Below are 27,968 nucleotides of genomic sequence, written 5' to 3'. Positions count from 1 at the left end.
TAATATAAAACACCAAAAAATAATATGTAAATGAAAAATGCGCTAGTGCAGAAATACTGGGAAAAAAAAATTCCCACAAGTTCATGGACATGACTTAAGTATTTTATTCCTTTTGGATGTTCTTATGTATCATGTCATATATAAATGACAAGTAAGTTATTAAAGGAGGAATTCTTGAATGTCAGAGATCACTCACTATTACCTAAAGCTGCAGAGTTGCTCTTTTCCCTTTACTGAAAAGTAACCCCTTCAAACCCCTTTCCATGTTTTTGCCGTTCCTGTCTCACACGCGACTGCATTAATCAAGACCACGTCCCCAAGTAGAGGTCACCTCCTGTTATAAAGTAGACAAATTCAAAAACTTACAACCATTTCTCAGGCGAATGTCCACTCAATGGTGCATCACTTTTGGGTTTTGACACCACCTCATGCCGTCTAATTAAATGTGTTTACAAAACTCGCTTTGATATCCAGTTAATTTGTACTGACATAAAGCTTTACAACAGTTCTAAAAGGGAATTTTGTTTTGTACATCCAAATGGCTTGCAGGGTCACTGCATTGGCTTTTCCATGTTTCCACTCTTTTTTCCATTTTACTCCTTCATCCATGCACTTTCTAAGCCTTCTTTCTACTGGTAAAGGTAATGGGTTGCTGGAGCCTAACCAGTTTTCCAGTCCACCAACAGGGACAATTTAGTTAACACACGAAGCATGTTTTTGAAGTGTGGGAAGAAGCTGGAGTGCCTAAACCAGCACATACATGAGGAGAACATGCACACTCGATACAGAAGGGACCCAGTTGGGATTTAAACCTCCTTGCTCTGAAGGTGAGAGTGATAGCCACTACACCACCATACAGCAACCTTTCACTCCTCCTGACATTTTTTTAATTTTCTCTGCATTTAATCCAGCAATTTTTGATGATTTCTTAGAAATGTATGCAGTTTGATTAAGAAAGAAACCATTTTAAACAAATTATAACTGTTAGAGAATTTTATATATATATAAAGATATAAAATATTCTTCTGTCTACTAGTGGAAAAGATGTTTTCCAGCCATCACTTCTTTCAATTACTTTTAAATAAATAAAAACTACAATTCCCAGATCCCCACCCTTTCACGCTTATATTATTGAAAACTCCCAAAGGAGTTCCTTCATTGTATAATGTGTTTGAGATTGAAGACAAATTTGCATTGCTGCTAGTTAGGATATAAAATAAATAGAATTATAAAACATAACTAAATGTTAATATTTTTGTTTATTTTTATTGTTTAGTGATTAAGTGATTTAATTTCATATGTAAAAAAAAGATGACTTCTGTCTCAATTTTTCTTAACATCTCTTTCAAGTTGTTAATCAATATTTCATTTTTATGCTATATAACATTTTGATAATTTATCTGGCTTATAAATATATTGAAAGCAGGCTCTGTGCTTATCATTTTTCCACTTTTACTGTTTTTTTCTTTTTTTAATAACTATTAAAATACTATTATTGTTATTTTAATAAATAAAATTAATATTTTACTACTACTAATAATAATGTTTTTGTAACAATATTTCATAATATTAGAGTAACTTTTTTCTCCTTCATTCGTATGAGCCCAAAATGAAAAGAAAAACAATTTGTTCCGCCTCCTAAACTGTCCGTAGTGAAACAAGGACATTTGAATCAGCTGCCTGTCATGAATTAGACGTAAGTCCAGGAGGCTCGTGCCGATGAAAAGTTTTGACATTTACATAACCCTCTTTTGCTTTTTGTTTACAACAATCTTTGAAATTTAAATAATAGTTTTTATTGATTTAAAGCAGAAATTAAAGAACTTCATGCTCCTTTTTTTCTACCTGGGAGAAACTTCACAGTATTAGCTAGTAAGTGGAACAGCTTGTGTGGTGGGTTAGCCATGGACGCCGTGATAAAACTAACAAGCCAAAGCCAAGGAAGAGACCGCATATTCAGGTGAGCTATCTAAACTTCACTATTTATTTTATTATAAGTTTTATTTTTCATGGCAACAATTTCAGAAATTTGCGCTAGTCTGCGATTGTTTTAGGCTATTTGTCGGGATTGCAGGGCAACCCAGTACGCATGCGCACTGACTGTGTATTTGCTTCGCAACAACTCTGAGAGAAGAGACTTGGTGGACAAACTTAAAAGTTTGGAGAAGAACATGAGCGCTGGTCGAAAATGTGAGTATATAAAGTGACTTCTTGTATTTTAAGGTAGGTGTTTGTACCACTGATGAATAACAACTCCACATTCTGTAAAACCTTATGACGCACACAAGTGTTCAGGATTCTTCGCATCAGCTCCACATCCTTTGTTGCTGTGTTGATGGACATTCCTCGTGTTTAATCTCTTTTGTATTCCATTTCACTAAAACCTACCTTGACAAATTATAGATTAGCTCCAGGCTTAATATTTCACTTGGGTGAAGTTCAATCATCTGCAGTGTTGGCATGAATGACTATTTTTTGCAGAGACTGGCTTGTGATGAGCCTGACTTATTGAAGGGCAGAGAGATGCCTTGAAGCAGCGAGTCAATAAAGGTCTAGTCCCCGTCAATGCAGTCGCAGTTGGAGCTTTTAGAGGCAAAGCCTGCATCACTGAACGGGCTTTCCTTTGGGGTCAGAGCTGCAATCAGGAGTCTTGCTTCCTTCACGCTTGGACAGACGGACCTGTTCATCTTCAGGCTTTCATATTTTTAAATACAGAGACATGTCTTATGGTAGTTTTTTTAGGGCAGGATGTCCCTGTCAAACTACTGATTTGATTTGACTTTACAACTTTAACAGTCAATTCAATTTCTAATTAAACACAACTCTATAAGATATCCAATTATTTTTTAAATTTGTGCCCAATAGCATTTGATTTGGTTAGAAAATGTTCAATTCACCAAACTAGTGTTTTAAACTGAATATAAATGCAGAAAAGCTGTTTTGTCTGAAAAAAAAAAGACTTTTGAAATATGTATTTCTAGATAGAAATGATTGATTTAAAAAATAAAATCCGCTCTAGCATTATTAAAATGAAGCCATGACTTATTAAATGACTCAAAGGTGAAGACTTTGACTTCTGTCAGAGGGCCAGGCTAGATAAGCTCACCCGCAGGTTTTCTGTTGCTTAATGGAGTTTTGTTAATGAGTGTGGACTGTTGCTAGGAAGTTGGTATTGAAAAGGTTCCCGCTTTGACACATTTCTTTGTTTTTTTGTCAGTGTTCAGGCTGGGAAATGCAGTAAATTCCATTGAGGCTGCAAAGCGAAGCATCCAGCTCTCTGACAGAGTGCTGTGCCTGTGCCTCACTGCGGCCAACATCAACCGCACGCTCTACTTTATCTGTGACAACTTGGTCTGGGCCAGAAGCGTTGGTCTCCTCCGCAGCATCGACAAAGATCGCTGGAACCTAAACGCCTCTCGCTGCTATTTTTACTCGTTGACGATGAATCTGATCAGGGACGTGTATGTCATCCTCCAGCTGATGGTCCAGAGAAGAAAAGACGCACACTTTAAACAGAAGATAGAGCGCCATCTGAATGAGAGCACAGAGACCGCTGAGGTTATCATTCCACAGCTGGATGCTTTTGTTTTTGTGCTTTTGGAAACTCTAAGATCACATCCCACGGTTGCCTTGGACACCGTGAAAAACATCTGTGATCTCTTCATTCCCTTAGACAAGCTAGGTATTTATAAGTTCAACGCGGGGGTGGTTGGATTTTGTGGCTTTATATCCTCCCTGATAGGGATCGCAACACTGGCGCAACCCAGTTTAAGGATCAAACCCTGATAAGAACTACACTCACAACAACTCAAAAACCTAGATTTCAAAATAAAAGTTCTTAACACAATATATTTTTGAAACAAAATGATGTAATTTTGTATAACTTTACTAATTTACTTGATTCAATGGTAGATTTTTTTTTATTCCTTCACCATATTGGCTTCATAGATATTGCCAAATAAAAAGGCATGTTTATTGATGCTGGTTTTTGTTTCTGCGCCTGAACAGCTTTGGGGTGGTGGTCGTCACACAGGAATCTTCTCATCTTTGTTTGCATTGATGTAATAAGATGCTGCTAAAGGTTTGTGCTTGGAAGAAGCTGCTTTCCAGCTCCATGTGAAAAGGAAAATGTTCCTTACTTAGGTTAGGCTGGATAAACAACACTTAGGAAACGTTGGACCTTAACTAAAAGGATGCATATCCTTGTATTTCAGATCAAAGATGCAAGAAATGTTTTTGAATCTCTCGTTTAAGGGAAGTGAACTTTTTTCAACTTGAAGTTGGATTCTTAAAGCTTCCAGACACAATGAATTGAATAAATGACCTCAAATGTTTTCAGTCATTTTGTATGTCCAGTTCCTGTTTACATCTGTTCAGAAAGAGAGACGCTGCCCTCTGGTGGACACAACACCGAATCAAGGAGTTTTCATTTTATTTCACTGTGACAAACTCTTAGAAAACTTTCTCCAAAGGATGACACAACACAAACACACCAATAATATATTCCTTTTCATAATACTCAAGGGTTTTGCTGGAATTTGGATGAATTCCAATATAAGTAGATGTACACAGACATGGATTTGTTCTTAGTAATCAAAAAGCCATTTTATTTGAATGATAAATGCTTTATTTCACATTTTCACTGGTGTTGGTAATCCAGTACAAACAAACACTAATTTATCCAAAAGGTTTTCTGAAACCTAAAAATGTTGATTCAAATGTGCAGATAAGCAAATATTTAGGATAATTTCCTTAAAGTTTAGGAAAAGTTTAAAGAAAATCTAGATAACTGGACACAAACATTTTTCGCACATCAGTGCCTTGACTATTGAGCAGGCAGCTGAGAGGGAACTTTTGAAACAGTGTTTAACTACAAGTTTGTAAAGTTTGCTTGTTCTTGGTTTTCTTTTTGCAAACCAGTGATGGTTAAATGATAAGAACCTGGGTTTCTGAATGTAAAGGCACCTTCAGTAGTTGGCTTCTGCTTTTCTGAAACAATAATGAAAAAAGCAATAAACTGACGGTAATAATCCTAATATCCTATTCTCCCTTAAACCCTTCTTCTTGATAGTTGGGGAAAAACTAGCTGGTTTAAAAATGGTTGTAAACTTTACACGAATTCCTGCTTGATCAGAAATACCAGGTTTTCCATAAGAAAAAGTGAACTAATAAATTAATGAGTGAACGTCTGACAAACGTGCATTCAATTTTTTGATACAACAGAATTCTCTCCGTGAACAGACTTTCCTTTTCATTCCTCATTTCCACTAAGCTGAAGATGGGAAACATTTCTTTTGGCATAGCACAGCTTTGAGATCCTTTTCGTTGTACTTTGGCAACATCTAACACTTAAAACATCCTAAAATATGTCTCTCTTTTTTATTTTTGGGATCAGTGCCAGTCACCGTCACATGAGCTCAAACAAACGCGTTCCTGTCTAAACCTTGAAACACACCCGAGTACCAACAATAGTATTTAGTGTTAATCTGAAGAGTGGCTGGATATGAGCCGACAAAGGTTTTTGGGTTGTCGTTCCAAGGCTGGAATGAATAAAGCTAATTTTGAATGGATTCCTGCCAGGATTTGATAGGAGGTCTGGACAGAAACGAACAGTTAATTGAATTTCAGGAGATGATGACAAACAAAAGCACAAAACTACAGGTAAAAGGATTAAGACACATAAAATAAAATACAAAAATTAAGACAGATGCGTCTATTGTTGCATTACTACTCAGTAACTGAACTGTCCTTCAAAATAAAAACAAAATGATCGAAAAGTGTTTTTAAATGGACTAAACCAGGAGAATTTAGGAACGGGAACAGCAGATTCATGGAAATGTGTGACATACAGTAATCACTTCATTCTCTCATATTAGGCCATCAGTAAGACAGTAGTCGGCAATTCTGCTACAATAAATGGATTTTTCTACATCATGGTCACAGCTAAAGAAAGGGGAAATAAACATGGAGGGTCTGGTTAATCAGATGTTCCACTCCTGAGGTCACACTGCTCCTTCCTTCACGGTGACAAAGCGGTCTGACATGAATGAGCTCTACCAGTCCTCACGCTCCCTGCTGGACTTTATAAAACACAATTGTGAAAGGCATTTGTTTTTGTCGCATTCACCCCCAAAAAATATGAAAATTTATGATCTCCAACCAAATCCATGATAAAAAGCAGTAGCCACTTCAACCAGAGTTTAACAAATCTAATAGGAAAAACACTTGATTTTTAAAAATAAATACCCTGTACACTATTTTTCCTTTCAAATAGCAACTTTTAAAATCGATAGTTTACTAAAAAAAAGAAAGAAAAAGGCGGCAGAAGTGCCGTTATTAGTAAACATGAGAGCTAAAGGCTTTAGAGACGAGTTGAGAGAAGGCAGTTCATGGTTCTGTAGGCTACACTTGGGTAAAAGTGATGCAAAGTGTGCACAAACATCAGCATCGCTGGACCAGGAAAAGTGGTTTTGTGGTGAACCGACGGTGTGGAAATGAAATAGGACATAAACGGGGAAACTCAGGGATTCAATCAAAGACCACTGATCTACCTTCAGACTCCGACTTCCCCACAAAGCCACGCGCCCGAGTCACAAGTTCCGAAGGATTGTGGGCGTCTTAAATGTACGTTTAATCAACGTGAACACATGAAGAGTTTCGTCCATTTGGATCTGGTTTGAAAGACGTAACACTGTTAAAATAAATAAGAGCTAATCTTACCATAGGAAAAGAAGAACTGATGCATCAGAGCGTGCTGTACGCAAAAGTGAATAAACTCTTTTTTTTTTTGCTGTTGCATTTAAATATAAAGATTTTTCATACCCTTATGATTGATTGTACCACCACTTCAATTTTTCATAATTAATACTTTAAATTTCTCATAAGATATAGTTAAAGGATGCAGTTAGGCAGGAAGGATCTCATCTGTTGGCATTTGCCGCCTCAGCGTTTTACAGCAGAACAGAATCTAGCTATGATCAGAGCTGAAAGCCAGAATCTCACACGGTAACATTTGATCACAAGTTGGCGGTCTCAGCCCACTTCTGAAAAAAGAAGGAAAACAAAACAAAACCCACACTTCTCAATTCCATTAACACTCTGAGAAGTGATGTGAATAGTGTCTCAGTGACTTCTGGACCCAATTAAGCAGTCCTTGGGTCCATTTGGAGTCTTTTGGTCCAGTTGTGTTTCACCCAGCTAAAAAAAAGTTAGAGGCCGGCTCCTAGGACAGTCCCTGTGCTTGGTCATACTCTGCGATCAGACCTTTGATGTGAGACAGCTTCTTATGGAGATACTCGCATCGCTTCTTTTCTTCCTGGTACCCAGGAAACTTCTAAAAAAAGAAAGAAAAGAGACTCTTAGATTATCAGCAAAGACATTTTATTCTTTAACATTTGAATGGAGTCCCTGTCCTTCATAGATCATGTACAAACACATAACTATCCTTAGAAATAAAAGAGTACTTCTTTCATACATCTTTGACATGTTCTTGATTGAAACAACAGGAGAACTTACCTTCTTAAACTTCTGATACTTTTGTAAAATTTGCTCCTCCATGAGCTGAAAGAAAATAGGACAAAGGGTGTCAAGTGTGCTGTGTTCGCTCCCTTTGTGGCGGTGGGGGCAGCTCTAGCAGTGTCTTAGCACAGACAGTACCTTGTACTCTTGCGTTCCCGGGGAGAGGGTGTTGATCTTTGAGCCCAACTGAACAAACATCTCTGTGATGGCTCCAATCCTATCATGAAGGGCTCTGTATTCGTCATACTCTGCGCAGAAGTCGCTGCTGTACTGTTGACGCAGATCCAGTGAGGTTATGCTGCTATATTTTCTGAAACAGAAAATTATCATTAAAAAATATATACATATATTTTAAAAATGGAGCGAAAGTGAGGTGTTTCCAAACTCTCCACTAGATGGCACTGCGTGTCAGAAAAGCTTGTTGTGTCTCTCCTGTAACAGCATGATGTGCTGAGCAGATGTATGAGTGGAAGAAATAAGATCATTTGTTTTCAGAGTCATTCTAAGTGAAGCTAGGCAGCAGCTTATTTATCCAGATCTTCCACTCGCCTCCGTTTCACTGAATATTTGAGGTTGAAGCTCCTCACCAACAGGTGACACCAGCACTTTTTCAAACTCTGTTTCTTGGAATTTGATCTAAATAAAGATGTGAACTTACATTAAATAATCAGGCACTTCTTCTGCTGAAGTTCCATTAACAGGTGTTTTCTCCCTCTGGTGGTCTGTATAAAAAGAACAACAAAATCCCCCCCACACCACACGGGTTAATGCCATCTGTGTAATAAAGCCTCCAACATGTGAGCCATTAACACCGTCAGATAAGAAATGCGCTTCTGCGGGCCGTGACGTGTGCAGCAGAGAGGCCGTACGGCTGCCTGCTGAACTGCTTGACCATAGGTCACCCAGCTGTTCTCCAGTCAATCATCAACAAGCTGCCGGGTGGGAGGGAGAAACCCAACTGCTGTCACACAAGAAATATAGGAACTGCTCCAACTTATAACTTCATGTTGGTGGATTGTTTTTTTTTTTTTGTGCGTTTTTTTGGAACTGGTTGAAAACAAAACAAAAAGATAATTCATACACTTCCAGGGTTGATTTCGCTGTTTAACATCACATTTAGGTTAAAAGAAGTGAGAAGTTTTCTGGAGGTTTACCTTTAAGGTTTTCTTGATTCTGCTTAAGGTCTGGACTCGTCTCTATCCACCCTGGTTTTAGACGCTCCCGCTCCTTGTCTTTGTGTTTTTTGGACCTTTTCTTTTTATGCTGGCCGTTTGCTAACTGCTGGTCCGTGCAGATAGAGCTGTCATTTAGTTGGGGCTTGGGGCTGGGTGCAGGAGGAGCTGCCTCAGTCCTCTCCAGTTTAGAGACGGTGGGCGACTGAGTGAGTTTTTGCGGCGAGTACAGATCATCGGGGATCCCCATGAGATGATTGTTGGTTTTGTCGAGTCCGGCTTTGATCTGTGCGTTAGAGTTTGCTTGAGTGGAGGAGCTGCGAGACCTGTCGAGGCCGCAGTCCGTGTGGGAAGGCGAGTTCAGGGGCTGACACTGCTCTGACAGCTTTTGTCTTTTCGGGGATTGGATGTTGGACGTCTCCAAGGTCAGAGGGCGTTTCTACAGGGAAGTAGCAAACAAAGCAAGAGTGAGAAGGATGAAATGTGCCAAAAACAAGAACATAAATAGACTTCCTGCATTTAATTGTCTCAAGTTTAGATTCTTCTTAAGATCAATGATAGACAAGCTCTAAAAATATACACCCTAAAATTTGTAGAAAACTGGAAAAAAGGTCAATTTATACCATGGTCCTGGTGAATACTCGATTCTGATTGGCTGCTGGGTGTGCATTAAAAAGTGATATACCACAGGATAACCACACACCTAAAAAAGAAGTTCCGGTCACATGGCTAAAATGTTCTGTATCACTGCGCTTGCTTCTTCAAAACAAACTTTAGCTTCATCATCTGGACAAAAACAAGCAGTAAGAGGTGAACTTTCTCTACCAGCATACAGTGGTGGACAAAACTGTTGGTACCCCTCAGTTCAAGAAAGAAAGTCCACAATGCTTTTCAATAAATTTTAATGTATTGTTACTTTTGAACGTTTCAAGTCATTTCAGTGAGCATTGTGGACTTTCTATCTTTAACTGAGGGGTACCAACAATTTTGTCCACCACTATATTGCTTTCCTTTGCCGCTGCAGTTGAAGTTGGTGGCTCAGCCAAACAGTCCACTTTTTGTGAAAAAAACAATCTAAACTGAAAAATAACAAGAAATAAGTACTTAAAACGGATTAAATATTAATTTCTTTTGTAAGTGACCATGGTATAAGCGGGATAATGGCCTTCGAAGTGTGTATTATCAGAAATGAACGCACTTCGCGTCCCTTACTTGTTTTTTGGGTTTCTTGGCACAGACAGGCTAAACTGCATTATAACCTGCTGAAGAGATTTAATCTACATACAAATTTACAGTACATGCCTTTGTAGTCTTATCATCCTTCTCATCAGAAGCCTAAATTTAGACTTCTTCTCACAGAGAGGAAATATCTCTTTAGTTTCAGTAAAAGCTAAAAGAAAGTTTCCAGCTACTGTCAAACAAAACTATAAAAATTTAATGCTCGCTGCGACAAACACGCCCAAGTGTCAGTGTGGGAATGAGGGAAGTTCAAATGAAAAATTACCACGGAGAGGTTTTTGGCAGGACTGAGGTGCAACGGAGAGTCCCCGGGAGATTTGTGGAATGAATGGTTGGACTGGGGACTCCTCAGCTGGTTACTGTGCGACGGCTGAAGTTTCCTAAGGAAAGATTAAGACACACAGCACCTTCAGTTGCACACAGGCCTTCAGATTAATGACCCATGAAGCCAAACAGGAAGAGACGGTATGCCATGTCATAACGCTCGCCCAGGCAGATTCACGAAGAAGAGGATGAACGATCACTAAAAGAAAAACTCGAGGAGGAAGAGGCAATGATTACTGAAATTACTGCAGCTGTCAGTCTTGGCGAAACGGGGACGACGACACAAAGACGGAACATAATCCAGAAGTAACAACAATAAGAAGGAGACTATAACCCCTGCCAGGCCCCACCCACTTTCCTGGTAATCTGCTTCCTACAGCTCCTTCCTCAAACAGATGACATTACAGAAACCCACAGTGGGGATCCTTTTCATTTACTCTAGGGTGTTGCCAGAGCACATAAATATGACATCAAAAAGCACTAAATGGATTTGAATGAAAAAAAAAAGAGAGAGATATTTCCAAGCTTTCACAGCTTTGTCACTTTTGGCAAATTATTATTATTATTGTAAGCTTTATACACTTGGGAGGGGCAGTGAAATCTTCCAGCAGGATTTACAGCACCGACACAAATCATACAAACCATGTGTTCCGCCATGTTTTTCCCCCAAAAGTGTGGTCAGCACATGGCCCACATGCTTGCTGGCAGGCAGATGAAAGGTATGAGAGCAGAAAAGTCACTCTCAAAGCTCGTCCTTGCAACTCCTGCCATTTGGCAAAAAAGGATGCCGGGATGTTTTCTTCGGCTTTAATGCGTCTATTGAGATTTTAATCGGCGATGGGAAGTAATGAGTGGAGGCGAACCTTCCATGTTCCTTTTTCTGTTTTTTTGTTTACAAAAACACTATCTATCCTTCCTCCCAAAGACAGCGGTCTGTGACACTTTTAGAAATGTAAATAATTGCTTTAGCCCTATGAATTTTATTTCAAAGAAATCGAACACCAAGCCGTCCTTTGTGCACTAAATGAGGAGCTGAAGTCACATCATGTCACCTCATCCAAGCTCCTCTGAAGATGGGTTTTTATGGACTGAATAAATACAAAAAAAGCGGAATCTGGGATGTTTTTAAAACTGTGTAAACTTGTTTTTTTTACGCTAAACTAAGCTAGCCTCTTTTTGGTTGTGAAGAGCACAGAGAAAGCACTAAAACACTTCAATCTTCTTACTAGAGTCTACATCAGAGCAGGTTTTGTTTCTCACCTGATCAGGAGTCTGTGAATGAGCTGCTTCTCCTCTTCCAGGTAACCAGCCCAATCTTTCTGGACACATCTGTAGAACTCATCCTTTAGAGAATAGCTTTGGTCTTTAGGATTCAGTTTACCAACCTGAAAGTAAATAAATCCACAATGCACAAAAAGATGATAGAAAGTGTCAACAGTAGTTTGACTACCACATCAAGTAATCCAACTGCTGCAAAACTACCCCGTTCAAGCTTGTCCATTTTTTTTTTTACCTGCAGACAGCCCGTTTCCACCCGAAAGGGCAGTTGTGACTAAGGCTTTAGATGCCAGCAGCAGTGACACCATGTTTTTCAAAAGATAATTAAAGAGCTGTTCTTACTACAGCGACATATTGCAAGATCACCAACAGTTGTGAACAGAAAATGCCCCGGATATACAGTTCTCAGCTGTGGGAAACAAGTGTGTGGAAACAAGCAGGGTACAAGCAAACAACCATGTTAGGAACCGTTTATTTCTTAAAATCGTGCTAAACGTTTGCTGTCGAACAGTTGTAGTTGCATCAGAGAACAAGTGCGGCTCACCTCTTCCAGTACTGGCATCAGCTCAGCCTTGTCCTTTAGGCTAGCCCGCTCCCTCTCTAACCAGAGTAGTACTTCAGGTTTTCTGTAGGGCTTCAAGGCTAGGAGATGAATGATGCGCTCCTTCAGGGGTCGGTGTGCCACAGGGCTCGGGAGCAGGCCCCTCTTGTTGTTGGGGGAGTGCTTACTGCTGATATCTGGTCCTGACATCAGCCCATGCTTCCTCTGGACTTTGACACACCTGCCTTGAATCCAAACAATACCACAGGGGTTTCAAACGGTAGAAGAAGCGGCTTTGATTAAAGCAGCCGAATCCTGTCTTGATTTAGAAAGCTTTACTGCATGCACCGCGCTTCCAGCTTATCTGACTGAACATGTCATTTATGATTCAACCCTGAGGCTGCACACGCATATCATGCAAAAAACCCTCAAGAGGCAGGCCCGCACAAGACAATTCACAGGCAATAAAACTTTATTCCATCTCTTAATTGCAACGCCGTCAGATTCGTGCAAGCAGTACCGATAACAATGTTTACTGAAAAGGCTGTTTATTATCTGTGATTGCGTGGACCGACCTCACATAAGTCTGTCTAAAGAGGAAGCTTTGTCGCATGTATGTAAGGCAGAGACAGCATGTAAACAAAGGAGCCGGGAAGCCACACCAACCGAGTCCCTTTCTTCCTGTTGCTGAGTTAATTTAGCTGAACTCGCTTGTTTTGGGGGAATCTGTAGGCTTTAATCTCGTTATAACTGTTTAGCCAGACAAACAAACTACATTTTGCTTTCAGTGGTGGAGGTATTTAAGACAAACGCAGGGGTCCCACAAGTAAAGACTTCCCAACACAGCCTTCTTACTGAACAACCTGCAGTGCAACATTTCAGACAAGCAACAACAAGAAGCAACACTTTCCAGTTAGAAAAAACATTAAAAACAGCTTCAGGAGTTGTGATACTTTCTAGAATCATTTAGTTACCAGCATCTCCTGAGGTTCTCGAGACACATTTATGAGCTCAAATAAAAAAAGTGGGCTCTGTTAGTGGTGTGGAGATTCTACAAAAAAGAAAAAAGTTTAATTTATGTGTTGTCACGTGTTCTAGCACGAGGTGCCAGCAAATGTCCTACTTACATCTTTCTACATCTTACGCAAATGACACACAATTATCTAAATTATGGACATTTTTCTAAAGCAGGCTATAATTGTGAGTTGACATTTATTTATCTTTTTTCTTGATAGGTATAACATTGCGGTACCACAAAAAAAGACAGAAAAGTGCTGCAAAACAACGACCGGGTAGCTCAAACTGTAAGCAGTCAGCCGTTCATTTCACTGACAGCATATAGGAAGAAATGTTTGGGTAAAAACAGGAAATGTGGAAGTACACATCTTTTGCAAAGCCGCTTCATCTGGTTTCCAACATTTTGCAGGTAACTTTCAAAGCAAAATGTATGACAAAAATCTCTGCTAGTTTAGCTATATTTGATATTTTTTATTAAAAAGAAATAAATGAGGCTCCAGTCCGTGTAGCTGCATTTCAGTCAAAACGGCGTTCATTTGTGTCGTGTTCAGGCAAGTGTCTGGCAAATGTTAATTAATGTGATGCTGTTAGGAAAACTGGACAAGTGCCTAAAACAATCCAGTTCAAAATAATGCAAGAGTAAAAAAACTGCATGACTGGGGGGGGAAAAGGTGTAACAAGTCAATTACACCATAACTTTCCTCTTAGGCAACTACCCGCTAGAAAAATCCTGATTGGTTAGAAACCTAAACTTTATTCTGAGGGGACTGACGGATGGAACATGGCAAAAGCTTACTTGGCCCTGGCTTGATCTCAATTGCTGTGCGGCTCCAGATGTCCTTCTCCACCTGAGACATGCGTTCCCGGGTCGTCTGGTAGGAGTCGTCTGTAGCACAAACTGTGATCTTATCCTGTATGCTGCCCTGGCCCTCCAGGTGATCCCTGCCCTCCCTGGATAGAGGAAAACGTTTAAGTGACCCACCTCACTGAACATTGCTACAAACAGTGTGCTGTTTTTATTTTTTTTCTATCAGCACACACAACAGACTCGGCAGCCTCTAGTCTTGTGAATCGTAACCCTTTGAGAGAAAATGCAAAGCTCCCCACCTGACATATAACAGCATTGCACTAATGTAACCCGCTAACCAGTTTTGTGAGCCTACGCAGCTAAAAACACGGGCCCTTTGTTCTCAATCATTACTTAACACACCTTTGAGGTCAATTGTGGCATGACAACCTCTAGCCATAATTGCAGTTGTCAATAGCTTGGCAGTGGCGCTGCCTCCTGTGGCGTTGATGAGAGAAGCCACTTGTCATCAGGTCCTTTCTTCGCTTTACTTTTGAGTTGGGAAAGTAAAAATGTGGGATTTGTCACTTACCCTGAGACATACTGGTGAATGCAGTCAAAGCTGGACTGAGGCTTGTCTTTGCTGTCACTGGATAAGTAGAAGGAGAAGACTCTGAATCCATCTGGAGATTCTGGACTCGGAGCTGGGATCTTTACATACTGCACCAGAAAAACACACAAACGGCTTTTAAATCTTTTAATACTAAAATCTGAGAAGTTTAAAAAGAGGTTTATTTGCTAACAATAAATCATAACTTTAGCGTTTTGTCCTCTTGAAGTGACAGAGTCAATAGTACCATAATCTGTATAAAAAGGGAATCTACATTGAAATCTCAGATAAACACTGTAGCACAAAAAAAAGACTGACACTAATCTATAGAATGGCTAAAATAAGAGAAAACAGTGTTGCAATGGTCCAGTCAAAGTCTAGACCTCAGAGCAAATAAAACACCATCATGTCAACAGAGCTGTGAGTGAACAGTTGTCTGCAAACCCCAACAAACTGAAGCACTTCTGTGAAAGAGTGGACAAAAATGCCAACAATCATGTCCTAAATTCAATTGTACTTTTTCCCCTTTCAAAAAGAAAACATAAGCATTAACCATTAATAATATTAATAATAATATTTTCTTTATATACATTTGTTGTTTTGTGTATGTTGTCATATTTTTATATAATTGATTTAGCGTCTAAATCCCAGTTTAAAGTTTCATATGTACCCCAGCAGGGATATGCTTATACGTAACCTTCAGTGCTTGTCCAGTGTTCTCTGCCATGCATTGTTTTCATTGTTTAGTGAGTTATGTAATAAGCCCCTTTTATCTCTCCAAGAAGCAAACCATGTTAAAAGTCATCTAAAAAAAAAACTGATATCGGCAAGATGACAAAGCCGTTTATTTGATTGGAACCCATAGACACATCATTGCATTTTTTTAACGTTTGGCTTTGTTTGTGCAAAGGACGTGACCTAAATAATTGATCGCTCAAGTCTCTTAACATGCCTTGGTTAAAACTGCAACTAGTAATGAACAGAAAAGAGAGTAAAACAAAAGCATAACAGCTGTTTCTCTCATACCTGATGACTTCTACTGTTCCAACAAACAAGCCAGGTGGGTAAAGTCTACCTCTGCAAAGGAGCTGTTACATAAAATGACCTAAAAACCCATTTCCACAAAAAGGTTACTTCAACATAGAAAGTCATTAACCAACAGGTAAAATGTCCTTCAAAGTACATGAGGTGCTAATGTAAGTCTGTAAGTCTCTCTTTGTTTGAAAAATCAATAAATATTTCTTTCAACAATTTCAGGAGATCAGATAAATATTTCTCTCTACTTTCAGTCATATATCAAGGAGGCTTCTCCATCTAAACTGTTTGGGTGGAATCAGACAGAAAATATTCCCTTTTACTTCTGATTGGCGACGAGCCGTGTGGCTGAGAGCACGGCCACCCTGGCAAATGTGTCAGGCAGGACTTTAGCTGTCACAAATACCCAGTCATGCGGCAAACCCACAAGCATTTTTTTTTTCCTTTTTAAACAGCACAGAGCCAATGAACAGCTCCTGTCCTGGGCTCCCCTCCTCCTTTTCTAAAACCCTATGAATCCCACTTACCCTGCCCCCCAACCGCCTCCAGCTTTCCCTCAAGTGCACAAGTCCCCCCATGTCAACACAAAATGCAAAGCCACCCACAAGGGCAGGGATACTTAAGGCACAGCTGACCCTTAAATTTGACCTATTTACGTCTGAGTGTTAACATGATGAGCAGAAGTACTGTGCATGTGTCTGCCGTTCCTTTATGCTAATAAGCATATCATTATATCTATAATATCAACAACAACAAAGAACAAGAACACGTCCTTAGGAAACCATTTATAAAATGGCACAACAGAAGTCACCAAAGCAGACAGGAAAGGTATGCAGAGAAACTGCATTTTAATTATTTTTTTAATGAGGCCAAGGCATGTAGCGTATACACAATCACCACTGCAATACTGCCAGAGCCACCATGTCCTTTTTGTTTTTGTTTTAAGTCAAAGGCAGTCCCCCTCCACCATGGGTTGGGTTTGTCTGTCACCCCTATCATGCATGGCACCGTGCACACTTCACATTCTAATCAGTGTCACTCGGGTCAGACTGTTCAGAGGTCGCCCCGACTTTATTCCCAGCCTCCTTCTCAGGCTTTTTAAGCATTTGTTATTTAACCCGTTAGTTCCCAGCCCCTCATTCCTCAAGTAGGGCCTCTCGAGCTAATCGCAAAACCACAAGTTCAGCTCTCATTCTACTGTATAGCAGGTGACTGTACGCCTGTGTGACATCAGAAGCAACACAGCTGCTGTGTGTTCTGCCACAACCAGATTTAGAAAATATATGGTCATCTGAGACCACACTAACTAGCTTCTCGGGAGTATAATAAGATAAGAGGGTTGATGCAAACTGTCTACATTCAACTGACCTTTGCGTGCATTGTGTGCTCACTTTTAAACAAAGAGTCTGTCATGTGTGTAAGAGTACAGGTCATGAGGAGAGTTGTTAAGTTAACAGTAGAAAAATCCTGGGAAAACAGGTGGATTTGGGGGAGAACTATAGAGACTTGGGTGTTCAGATGTCAAATAAACGGAACTGGAAAAAGCTCAATTGAGGCAGTTTACAAAAGAAAAAGCATAATATTCTTTTCCAGGAATTCCAAGTTCTTTAATGTGTCCAAATGTTTGGGTTTTAAAGGCTGTCATCTGTTGGGAGCAGCAGCATCAGAGGCAGTGAGTGGAAAAAAGCTGAACAAGCTAATAAAAGCAGTCTGGTTCAGGGCTGGTATGAGTCTGGAAATGCTGGAACTGATTGTGGTGAGAGGAATGTTGCATGAGGTGCATAACATAATGAACACCACAGCACATCCTCTAAGTGGTGTTCTGGTAAACAACAAAGTATCTTCAGTCGGAGGCTTCTTCAGATCTGCTGCAACACTAATATGTGGAGTATTCCTGTTTGACACAATGTTTTTTTATTGAATTTGTACCCATATGCACATGATAATGGTACTGGTGTATTTGGAAAATAATTAATTAACACTATATACGGGTTAGATTGCACACCTGGACAAAGGGGAAAGTTTGAATAAATAGCCAGATAACCGCAATTCAACAAGTCCACTGGGGTCATTTTTACATCACCCCTGCAGCGAGCCAGCAAGTGTACTGTTGAGCGTCACCAACGCAAACTGACAGCACAGCAGAATACATTCATTATCTCCAACCAACGTTATTATGTCATTCATCACCCTCATGCAATCTGCTCGGACTTTTAAAGATTTTAATCAACGACGCATCTTGTGCAAACAGGTTTGTTATCCCCGAGCTTCTGTCAGTCAAGATGTAGGTGTAGATTTACATAGACGCTGAGTCATTGGCATCTCCATATGGAGCTGTGGCCTGATCCCCTGTGGCTGTGTAAGTATGTGTCTGTTATTATTTGGCCGAGGAAACCTTATGTTCTCAAAGGTCGCACGAAGACCTGAGGACAGATATCAAGATGTCAAATTACAAAATGTCAACAGAGAAATCAGACTTTGTAAAAAAATCTCCACATGACATTGGCAATGAGTAAGCAAAAAAAATCGTATTAAATGTACAAACGCACAACAAAGTTATAGGGTAAATGGAAATAAAAACAGCTTTGGTTTTAGATACTAAAGCTTAGAATCTGAAGCTTGAAGAGGAAAAAAATTGTAGCTCCTCCAATTTTTGGATAAATGTTGCCGAGTCATGTTAGAAGCTCTGTTATGGGTCAAATGTAACCCATTTCATCTTGAACAGTGGCAGCACTTACCTATATACACACACAAAAAAACAGCTAATTGTTAAACTTATGTATAAATAAAATGGGCTTCACAAAAATGTGGAAATCATACAAAGAAGATTCAGCTAACATTCCTTTAGATTATGATACTTAAGCAATTTATTCTGATTAGGACTTAATCAGGGGGATCCTGTCCTATTCAGATCCAAGCCAAATGATAATTTTTGACAATTAACTACATATGAGAACTGGACCAAGTGAGGACAACATCATCCATTAAAAATGGTTTACTTCCAGCTCCAACCAAATGAAGTCCAGTCAGGCTCCATTTTTTCACAGTATGAATCCTGAGGACACTGGTAAGCATTGATTGGTCAGGGTCAGTGTTTCTATGGCAACCATTAGCGTCATTCAGGAGTGAGCTTGTTGGACGTTTACACCCTTACCACTTGAAAGTGGGGTACAAAACATCTGCCAAAGGTTTCTGATCGTGCGACATGGGGGCCAGTAGGCATGGCATTTTATCCTGAGGCATGTGATTGGTCAGTTTTGAACTTGAAAAGCTTACAATGAAGAAAAAATATAAAGAAACAAACATTAGGATTAGCAAGAACATGTTAAAAAAATAGAGCAAGAATGGTTATTCTCTCAAATGAAATGACCAATAAACTAGCTGTGTATTGCTCAATTGAAGTCTATGGGACATTGGCATCTTGGAACCAGCAGGTACTTCCTATTTGGAACGTGAGGGGTTATCTATTCCAGTTGTCATAGACAGCCAATGCTTGTGACACTTTAATCAAATTTAGATGTAAACAAAATGAGAAGTGTATGCATGTAAGTGTAGGCTTTTGAGTTTCTTTCTACAGTTACAGTCGACATCACCCAAATGGCAATCACAAACTCCTTGTCAGCCCCCCCTTCCCACAAGGAACTGCGCAGACTAATACAATAACTGCCTGTGTGGCTGCATCCCTGCTACATCTGCTAATCCCAGCCCGTGTGTTTGGAGATGTCAAATACTTTCAAGCTGTTTTAAGGTGTGAATTGGACTGGAACAGAAAAAAAAAACTTTGCAGGGGGCTCAGCAGTTGAACAAGGACAAAGGGCACCGTTGGTGGTTCTTCTTGTAAAATTTCTCTCTTTTTTAAAATTTTTTTTTAAGTCTAACCCTGTTTTAACAGTTCGCCTTCGATGAGGTTAACCAAAGTTGAACAGAGTTAATGGTCCTAGCTCTGAGGAAAGGGAGAGAATGTTTGAGACTTGTTGCCCTGCGTTGTCCTAACTGAATACCTGCAGAAAAAGATGAGTTAATGGCTCCTCTTTGTCTTTCATTTTTCTGCAGAGGAGGGCAACAAGGATAGCTGTGGTATCTGGCATGGAAGCACTGAGACGGGAGCAGGAGCCTGGATATGGGATTTCATCTGAAGCCTCATGCCGCTGTCTGTACTGACACTAGTTACTATTGTCTTCTCATCTGAACCTACTCAACCATAGCTGCTCTGGGAGCTGTCCGTCTTTTGTTCTAGCTTCTTCCCCCACAAAGCTGAGTGCAATTGCCTGTCAGGCTGCCTGGATTATTCATGAACAGCAGGGACGTGTAGCTGTGTGTCGCTGCGTGGTAAAAGGGAGGGATTGGGAGTTTTGGTCTGTGCGTGGAGGGGATGGGGGTGGCAATAACTCCCAGAAGAGCCGGCGCATGAACGATGGCCCTAAATGCTCTTCGTCTAGGAATGTGTAGCTCTGTAGAGGGAGGGGGGTGGATGTTGACAAAGGCAAGTGTCGTATAATCCCTTTTCTTCTTGTTTTGATAGATGGGTTTCCCCAACATTTAAAATTGATAGAAGATTGTTTTGACAAAAGAAAATATTACATTTTTTACATGAAACTACCAAAATCAGTGTATGATTTCTTATCACCGGCCTTAGGATTTGTATACTAGAATTATTCTTTTTTTTGTCATCAGCCAAATAGAACAATTTAGATTTCTCAGAGTTTGAACTTTGATTGATATAAAGATGATGCTTGAGAGTCTTCATGAAAGGGGGTTGGTAGTTACAGGAAAAGCCAAAGCAAGAGGGGGGGCACACAGGAGTTAGGGCTGGGATATGGGGATGGGCAACTGTCGCACAACCCCCAAGGTACTGTCTGTTATGCCAAGCAGAATCCGTCATATTCCAAGAAGCAATGACTAATCTGTCAGCTTCAACAAATGCTGGCCATTTCTTCCTTCTCGACAGCCCATAACCTTCTTTGAAAGCACCTTCCCTTTTTAGACAAAACAGATACAGATGGCAATTATATTGACATTTGTTTTGTGTTGACTTTGGTCACTTTTTAAAAATAACAAATTGGACATTACTAGAATGTATTCTTTGATCAGCAAGTTTGTACTCATTTGTATTTCAATGTTTACAAGTGAAAATGTTTCTTATAACAATCTTTACCTTGGATACATCATCAGTATGGTATTTCACTTAAGCAGTTCTACAAACCACTAAGTCACCAGAACGACTACTCCCTTCAAAGATCATACATTAGAAGACAAACCTGATAAAGAGACTTTAATGGGGAAAAGAATTGAACATTGGACCTAAATGAACTGACAAATAACATTTGGTGGAGCCAAATTACTATTAAGCACCCATGGGAGTGTCTGGTTAAAAAAAAAGAAAAAAAAAACTCCACCAGTCCCCAAAACAGCTGTAGTCATCTCATTGTAATACTGACTCAAGATGTGTATCAGGAGCAGCTGAGATTAACTCTGAGCTGGGAACAAGCTCACTTGTTGATGATCAGCAGTGTTACTTGTAGCCACAAGCCCCACCAGCATGAACCTGTTTAACTAAAAACACTTGATGGATGTTTATTGGCAATCTGGTTTGCTAAACAACAGGAGCAAGGAAAAAATGATCTGGTAATTATTACCTCTGCCACTAATAGCAGAATTAAAAAAATGATTAAAGAAAGACAGTAACTATTGATTCCAAAACCTTCAAAGCCTGTCTGCTAAATTTGATTGCATCAGACTTTATTTATATTCTGTATTATCTTTTTAATGATACACTAAACCTATTGGTCTTTTCTTGTAAACAACAGCTTTTCTTCTTTCTCCTTTATGTTTGATTACTTTTCCGATTTTAGACCTTTCGTTCGATTATTATCCAATGTTGATTTGATGAGTTTAGAGAAAATCCTCCTGCACCAAAGGATCTCATGAGATTTGTTCCTAAAATATCCTGTATGATCCAAAACCTCCTCAGCACAACAGCCTCTGCATAAACACAGGTGAGCAGGGAACATTTTTGCTTTGCTTGACACATCTGGATGAATGGAGTGGCGTGTGCCCTTTCAGGAACACGTGGGACAGCTCTCCTTGTCGCTCCTTTGCCACTGGGAGAAAACAACTCGAAAACTGCATTCCTGTTATTGTTATTCTAATTACTTTTCAGGAAAAAAAAAAAGCGTGAGCATGCACACGTACACACCGACAGTGCAAGTGCTTGCTCTCATTGCCAGCATGAGGCAAAGTGGGGGTAGAGTCAGAGCAGCCATGTGTGAGATAGAGGCCCTGACGTCTCCTAAGGATGCAGCCAAGGCATGGGGTGAAATGGCACAATAATCAAGAGGGCAGGCAGGAGGGAGCCCACGGAGAGCTCTGCCCTTACACAGAGTCACCATGAGAATATCCTTAAAAGCACCTCTACATTCCCCTCATCCCCACGCCGCTGCACTCATGTGGCAGCTGGGCACATAAAAACAGACAGGGCTATAAACAAAAACAAGTACCGTAGCAACAGCAATTCAACATTTATGAACCAAGAAGGAAATTAAAGCAATAAAACAACTGAAACAAAGTGACACCGTTTATATGCAATGTCCCCGTCTGTCATTATCTTGAACCAAAAGATGGTATAGAACATTTTAACCATGAAACGGGAGCGATTTAACATTAAACTAAGTTGTATTGTGGTGAATTATAAAACTATGAAGAAATGACCAATATGAACAATTGTGAGCATAAGTAATACATATCATGAAAAAAAAGTCACCAACAGCTGACATCTAAGTGGTGGTCCAGATGCCCAAAAGAAAATAGGCACTACGATGTGAAATTCCAGGCCATGGGAACCCAGACCAGCCCTGAATGCATTTTTTAATCCTCTGTGATTTCAAAGTAATCCAGAATTTCTTTTTTCCCCCTCAATGCTTCAAACCCGTTCAGTAGAAATTCCTCTGATGCTGGTTTAAAGTTGGTTTGCCCTACTGCATGTAAAAGTGATTGTTTTTTCTTTTGTACTTTTATTGCCACGTTCAGAGGCCTTAGAGCTTGTGTCCTTCTTTGCATGATTACAAGCTCGGAAAGGCAGTTTAAAATAGTGGGTCAAAAGGATGTAGGGGCAGAAGAAAAAAAATTCAGCTGAAAACCTCTGTGTGCTATTTCTTGATAGGAGCTCTGGCCCCTCGACGCCGCCAAGTCCTGGACTGGCGCCAGGACAGTGATTTGAAGAATTCCTCTGGTTTTTGTGGCTTTGCAAGTTCCCTTTACAGGAAATGTGACATGAGCCAACGAGGATAGGGATCAAAAAGAAGGAGTTGTGGTTTTTTGTGATCAGGCTCTATGGTTGGCAGCTGTCAGTGGACACATGACCTATTGAACCTTGTGCAGTTTGTTGAGATGCTCCACAAACTGGTAGAAGCGCTACATTTCCCAACCTAAGCACCAACACTGGATGTCCTCTTGATCTTTTTATATGCCAGGGGGAAGATGTTCCACTGCATCCTCCCCCCACTAACAGCTTAATATGGCCTCCCCTACCACCAATGGCTGCGGCTCCCTCATTAATGCCCACTCGTCCAGCTTTGGGACCGTTGTTGCATGGGGAACGGGATAATGCGTCAATTCTGTGAAGCAATTTGAATATGTAATGGCTCTACCAAGATATAATCACCAAATCCTATCCAGTGGTTAAAGCCCACTTAAATTAGTCACTCTGTTGTTTTTGTGGGAACATTTCTAAACAGCTTAATCTGCTGTTCATTTCACAGATGTCCGCGCGTGTTTACATCCATTATTTGTGGCGATACATATGCATTACCAGGATGAGAATTCCATCGCTTGTATGCCACTCCAGCGTTTCAGACCTTTCATGTCTGCACAGAGACAACAGGCACAGAGACGTGGGGGCTCCCCTGGGTTTGCCAACTCCCCTCCCCCCCCCCACCACCACCAGAACAAAGCCTCCCCAGTTGAGAGCTTGACCCAGTAACCTGTCTAGCAGCCAGAGGGTAAAGCATACCCAATCTTTGGGCTCCCGGGGTTCGTGTGAGCACACTGAGCTGGCATTTATGTACAGACCAAAGTCACTTTCTTCAATTCAGTCGGCTCTTGGAGGCATTACAGCGCTGCTTATAGACATGATCATGAATGCAAAGATGGCTATACTAAAAAAGCTAATTTAGCCAGACATATACGGTTTTAAATCCAGCCACTCTAAGAAATATTACATTTTACCATAAGATTTTTAAAAATGTTATTTAGAGCATAAACATCTTTTGGACAAATATATTAAAATAATAAAGCAGCTTGTTTAATGCACTTTAACCCACCCATTATGATAGCAGCATCTCACAATAAGGAACATTTTTAAATAATTTCTATGTGTCTTTTAGAGTTCTAATTCTTCCACTTTCGGCTTCTCCCATCAGGGGTCGCCACAGCGAACAAGTCGCATGGTAAATTTGGCAATGTTTTACGCCGGATGCCCTTCCTGACGCAACCTTCTCAAACCGGGCTTGGAACCGGCAGAGGTAGAGAAGGGAACAGGGAGCAGCCCGGAGTCGAACCCAGGTTTCACGGATGGAAGGCGCCGCAAACCAGCACGAGCTAGTTCTAATTGATGTTTAAAAATGAAATATGTCTAAAATAAGGAGATGGAGCACAGTAAAAGTTGCAATTCTGAAGCGTAAAGAAGAGCATGCAAAGCATCTTACCCCTTGGTTTCCCTTGAAGCAAATTGCCGGTTGATTTGTTAGTGATGCCTGAAGAGAGAGAGAAGCAAAAACACAAAATGTCAATTACCTACCCCATACATCTCTTGTGTTGCAGATGAAAGTGCATCCGAATTTTTCAAGCCTCTGTGCGTTTCCTTCCCAAGTAACAGCAGTGTATCACACAAAGCTCGATAGAGTTTGACCATCAAATGAAATGGAGCTGCCATTCCCCACTAAGTCTTTTGATTTAGGGCTGATTATAAATTAAAGATAATTCTGCATAATTAATCACTCTATAAGCTATAATCACATCCTGTTTGTATGTTGGTCTGCTTTTTCTCCTCAAAATATATAGAACATGTTAAACCACAGGGGGAACACTTGAAATTAATTTATTTTAAACTAAATGCAACTTTTGTGAGCCAAATGACGCACACCAGGCTCTAAATTGTTAGTACACCTTCACCGAACACCCGCCCATCCCCATCCCTGTGTTATAAAGCTTTTTCTCTTCCTGCTCTTGATTTATTGTTAATATTTCTGGAAAATTTTATCTCTATCAATGATAGTTTTGTTTTAATATTGAATGGAATAATAAATATTAGCGAATATCATGTTAATTACGTCTAAATATTTTTCTTTTTAAATCTGATATGTTTGTCAATTTTTATAATAAGGAGAGTATTTTCCTAGCATAAAAATAACATTGTTTTTATAAGATCATTGAAACAAGTACCGTAGATGCTTTCCCAAAGAAAAAAACCCACCACTTGATATTTTACATTGCTTATCTGAAAGGTATCATCACACTGATTGGATTTACTTCATTTCACATAATTCCAAAACATAAACGACTGGAATGTCAAAATACAAATTTTGTTTATTGGTTCACATGGATTTGTACATTTAAGGTTACGGTCAGGTTGAGCTGAAAAACAATGAAATATGTTATGATGTCATTATGTGTTGTTTCTATACTATTTATTGATTTACAATAAATATTATTTTCTGTCTCCAAGGCAGCCTTTGTGTATTCACTTTGGAACTGATTCCTGCATGTGTGAATATTACTGTTTCTGAGTTTTCCAGTTATTTTAGGAAAAATCCCACAGAAACACCTGCACAAACATGTGGAAGTCATAAGAAACAAACAGATAAAAGCATGAATTAAGATCCCTTATTTTTAAGTTTTAAACACAGTTCTGGCATTGGTGGCTGATGAATTCACAAACCTTTTTCTTTTTTGGAAATATCATTGTTCAGACAGAAATTTGAAAAAATGATCTACGACCAAAGTTATTTGAAAAGTGGGGGATAAAAGTGTCTAATGCTTTCTGAAATAGCTAATCATCCCCTTTCAGGAAATTACAGTATTGAAAAAATGAACCTAAAAAACAACTGAATTAGATTCACTAGTTTTCACTAAAATAATTGGTTGAGTTTCGTTCACAATTTGAATAAACCTAAGTTTCAGTTAAAATATTTGTTCATTGTTTCTATGAAAACATTTATACATGAATATGAACTGATATAAGGGGCAACAGCAGGCATTCTAGGCAATGCAGACAGACAGACAGACAGACAGACAGACAAACGAATGTAAACATAAAGCCTATTGAGGAACATAGTTTAAATCATATTAAAAAGAGACATTAAAACAATTCATGGAATTCTGCCATTTGAAATAATCCTCATATTAGGCCTGCACAATAAATCGCAGATTTATCGTTATCGCGATTTCAAGCTGCACACTATGCATGTTGCATAAGACAGCGAAAATGGCAATACTTGGTTACTTTAAATGTGCTAAAACGATCTTATGGCAGCTCTAAGTATTTAGCTAATCAAATAAATCCATTTATGCATTTGACCGATCAGATGATGGCCTTTTATGTTAGATGCTGGCCTCCCATGTAGACTAGTTTCATCTGGAGTATAATTTAATGTATGTTGACTCTTGTTTAAATTGAACTGCAGTGAAATGGAAATAATGTTTTCGGTTGTTTTGCTATTTGTTCGTATATTGCAAGTTATGTCGTCATTGCAATATTGATCACTAATATTGCATATCGCGAGTTTTCCTCATCGTGCAGGTCTAACTTATACCCTGCTAGGTTAGCAAAGTTATAGCCAAGTCATTTTAAACTTTATTAGAAATTTCTCTGGCTTTATCTTAAAAGTCTAGCTATTTAGGTTGTTCTTCTCTACAATCCATTCTGTGGCTGCAGTATCAGTTATTGTCCGACTTTATTTAGCATGATGTGCAGCGGGGGGGTCCAGGGTTTGATGGACTCCTCTCCAAAAATAATGAAATCTCAGTTGTTGCTTAAACTGTTCAGCTGAGAGCTCGTGCGAGTCGAGCGGTCTGAACCGGTATTTTTCAGGGGGTGGTCTCTGACATGGAAAACTTTGGCAGCAGCCCCCCCCCCCCCCCCCCCCTGTCCTGCCCTGTCCCGTCCTGCTCTGCTCTGCTCTGCCTGCTGAGGGGCTGGAGGAAGCTGTCAGACTGCGGGAGTCTCCGGAGTTCACCCCGCTTCACGGACCAATGAGCTGCGCAGAGGGGCGGGCTTCCAGGCAAATGAAGGGGCAGAAAACAACAATACACGAGGGCCCAGCAACAACTTGGAGAGCGGTGCCACCAAAACCCACTGTTTACTACACAGCTAAACCACCAAAGTCCAACTTTAGCATGGCGCAGGACTGCGTCCCCCCCCACCCCCTCCAAATAAAAAGAACTATTTGTTTTGACAGCGCGGAAGAAGAAAAAAACAACAACAACAAAAAGACAAGTCTCATTTTGGTTCGTCATAGCTGGGACTAACTTATCAGGCTCTGAAGAAGGACTTGTACATTTGTGGAGGCAACATTATTTCAGTCTATTTTAAGAGCCATACAGGCGGTAAGCAAGTCTAACGTTTCACTTGCCAGAAGCTTCTTCATAAGCTAGCCCGAGAAAAAAAAAGCAGACGAAAGTCTTTATAAACATTTTTTTAAACAGATTAAATAATGCGCGTCAAAAATCACAAAACATTCTTCAAGCTAATGGAAACAGACCAGATTGCAACGCCAAAGAAACTCGGTTTTATTTGACATTTCGATCTTTCTAAAAACACGAATTGAGTCGTTAAACGTGACTTTTTTTTCACTCAGAAGCTAATGAATGCGACTTATTAGAAACCTTCCCCCATTGGACATAAAGTCAACCCACTAACATGTTTCGACAGAAAGAAATGTAAGCTTGACATCATAACAGCTACAAAACTAAAGCAGTCTACGTGTTTGCTGTCGATAACGCCCCAACTCACAACCGGTTCTATCAAGTGTTTCAACTTTACTTTTCCTCCGTTTTAATGTAAAGAACAAGCTACACTTCCAGCGGAGTCAGTAAGGAGACGAGGGGGGTGGAAAAAAAGGACGAACAATTTTTATGCGGGGAAAAGCAAAGAAAGAGAAGAGGGACAATCTCTTACCTTTAAGTTCTGGTAGGCTTCGAGGGTTCGGATGGCGGTGTCAGTGAGTTTGACGTGATAAAGTGTTCGGTTCGGGGTGTTTTTGTTGATTTTGCCGCAGGAGAGTCCATACCGATGCTCCTGCCTCAGCGCTGCCATTTCTACAACTAAAGCCTTTTGGCGACATTCTGACTGAGACGTCACGAAGGAGACGAATGTGGGCGGGGCCGAGACACACGCACGCACGCACGTATGGCACGCTCCCTTTTAAAGATAGAGTGGGGTTTTAGAGAAAG

The 27,968-nt window shown here is 40.0% G+C and overlaps 3 protein-coding genes across 4 annotated transcripts in view; 2 read left to right on the top strand and 1 right to left on the bottom strand.

Moving 5' to 3' along the window:
* The first annotated feature begins 1,650 nt into the window (after positions 1–1,650).
* LOC101171574 (peroxisomal membrane protein 11A) lies at positions 1,651–4,342 on the top strand. Its single transcript, XM_023955831.1, has 3 exons — positions 1,651–1,960; positions 2,075–2,190; positions 3,218–4,342. Exons 1-3 carry the CDS (start codon positions 1,905–1,907, stop codon positions 3,784–3,786), a joined length of 741 nt encoding a protein of 246 aa, XP_023811599.1. The 5' UTR covers positions 1,651–1,904; the 3' UTR covers positions 3,787–4,342.
* Positions 4,343–5,319: 977 nt separating this feature from the next.
* On the bottom strand, positions 5,320–27,968 carry LOC101159914 (RNA polymerase II elongation factor ELL). Its single transcript, XM_004070024.4, has 12 exons — positions 27,694–27,968; positions 24,224–24,271; positions 14,469–14,596; positions 13,886–14,040; positions 12,076–12,317; positions 11,514–11,638; positions 10,195–10,309; positions 8,673–9,129; positions 8,177–8,240; positions 7,657–7,828; positions 7,516–7,560; positions 5,320–7,333 (listed from the first exon to the last, which is right to left on the bottom strand). The coding sequence occupies exons 1-12, from the start codon at positions 27,829–27,831 to the stop codon at positions 7,223–7,225; spliced, it is 1,800 nt and encodes a 599-aa protein (XP_004070072.1). The 5' UTR covers positions 27,832–27,968; the 3' UTR covers positions 5,320–7,222.
* LOC105354225 (peptidyl-prolyl cis-trans isomerase FKBP8-like) overlaps positions 26,726–27,968 on the top strand; it is a 35,250-nt gene continuing 34,007 nt past the window's right edge. The window contains exon 1 of one of the 2 annotated variants that reach the window (XM_023955828.1): positions 26,726–27,122. The gene's annotated coding sequence lies outside the window, so the exon portion shown is untranslated. The remainder of the gene's footprint in view (positions 27,123–27,968) is intronic. The other variant, XM_023955826.1, reaches the window with a different exon arrangement.

Source organism: Oryzias latipes, chromosome 6 (genome assembly GCF_002234675.1).
Source record: "Oryzias latipes chromosome 6, ASM223467v1".
In the NCBI taxonomy this organism is placed as follows: Eukaryota; Metazoa; Chordata; class Actinopteri; order Beloniformes; family Adrianichthyidae; genus Oryzias; species Oryzias latipes.
This window is presented reverse-complemented; position numbering and strand designations above follow the sequence as displayed.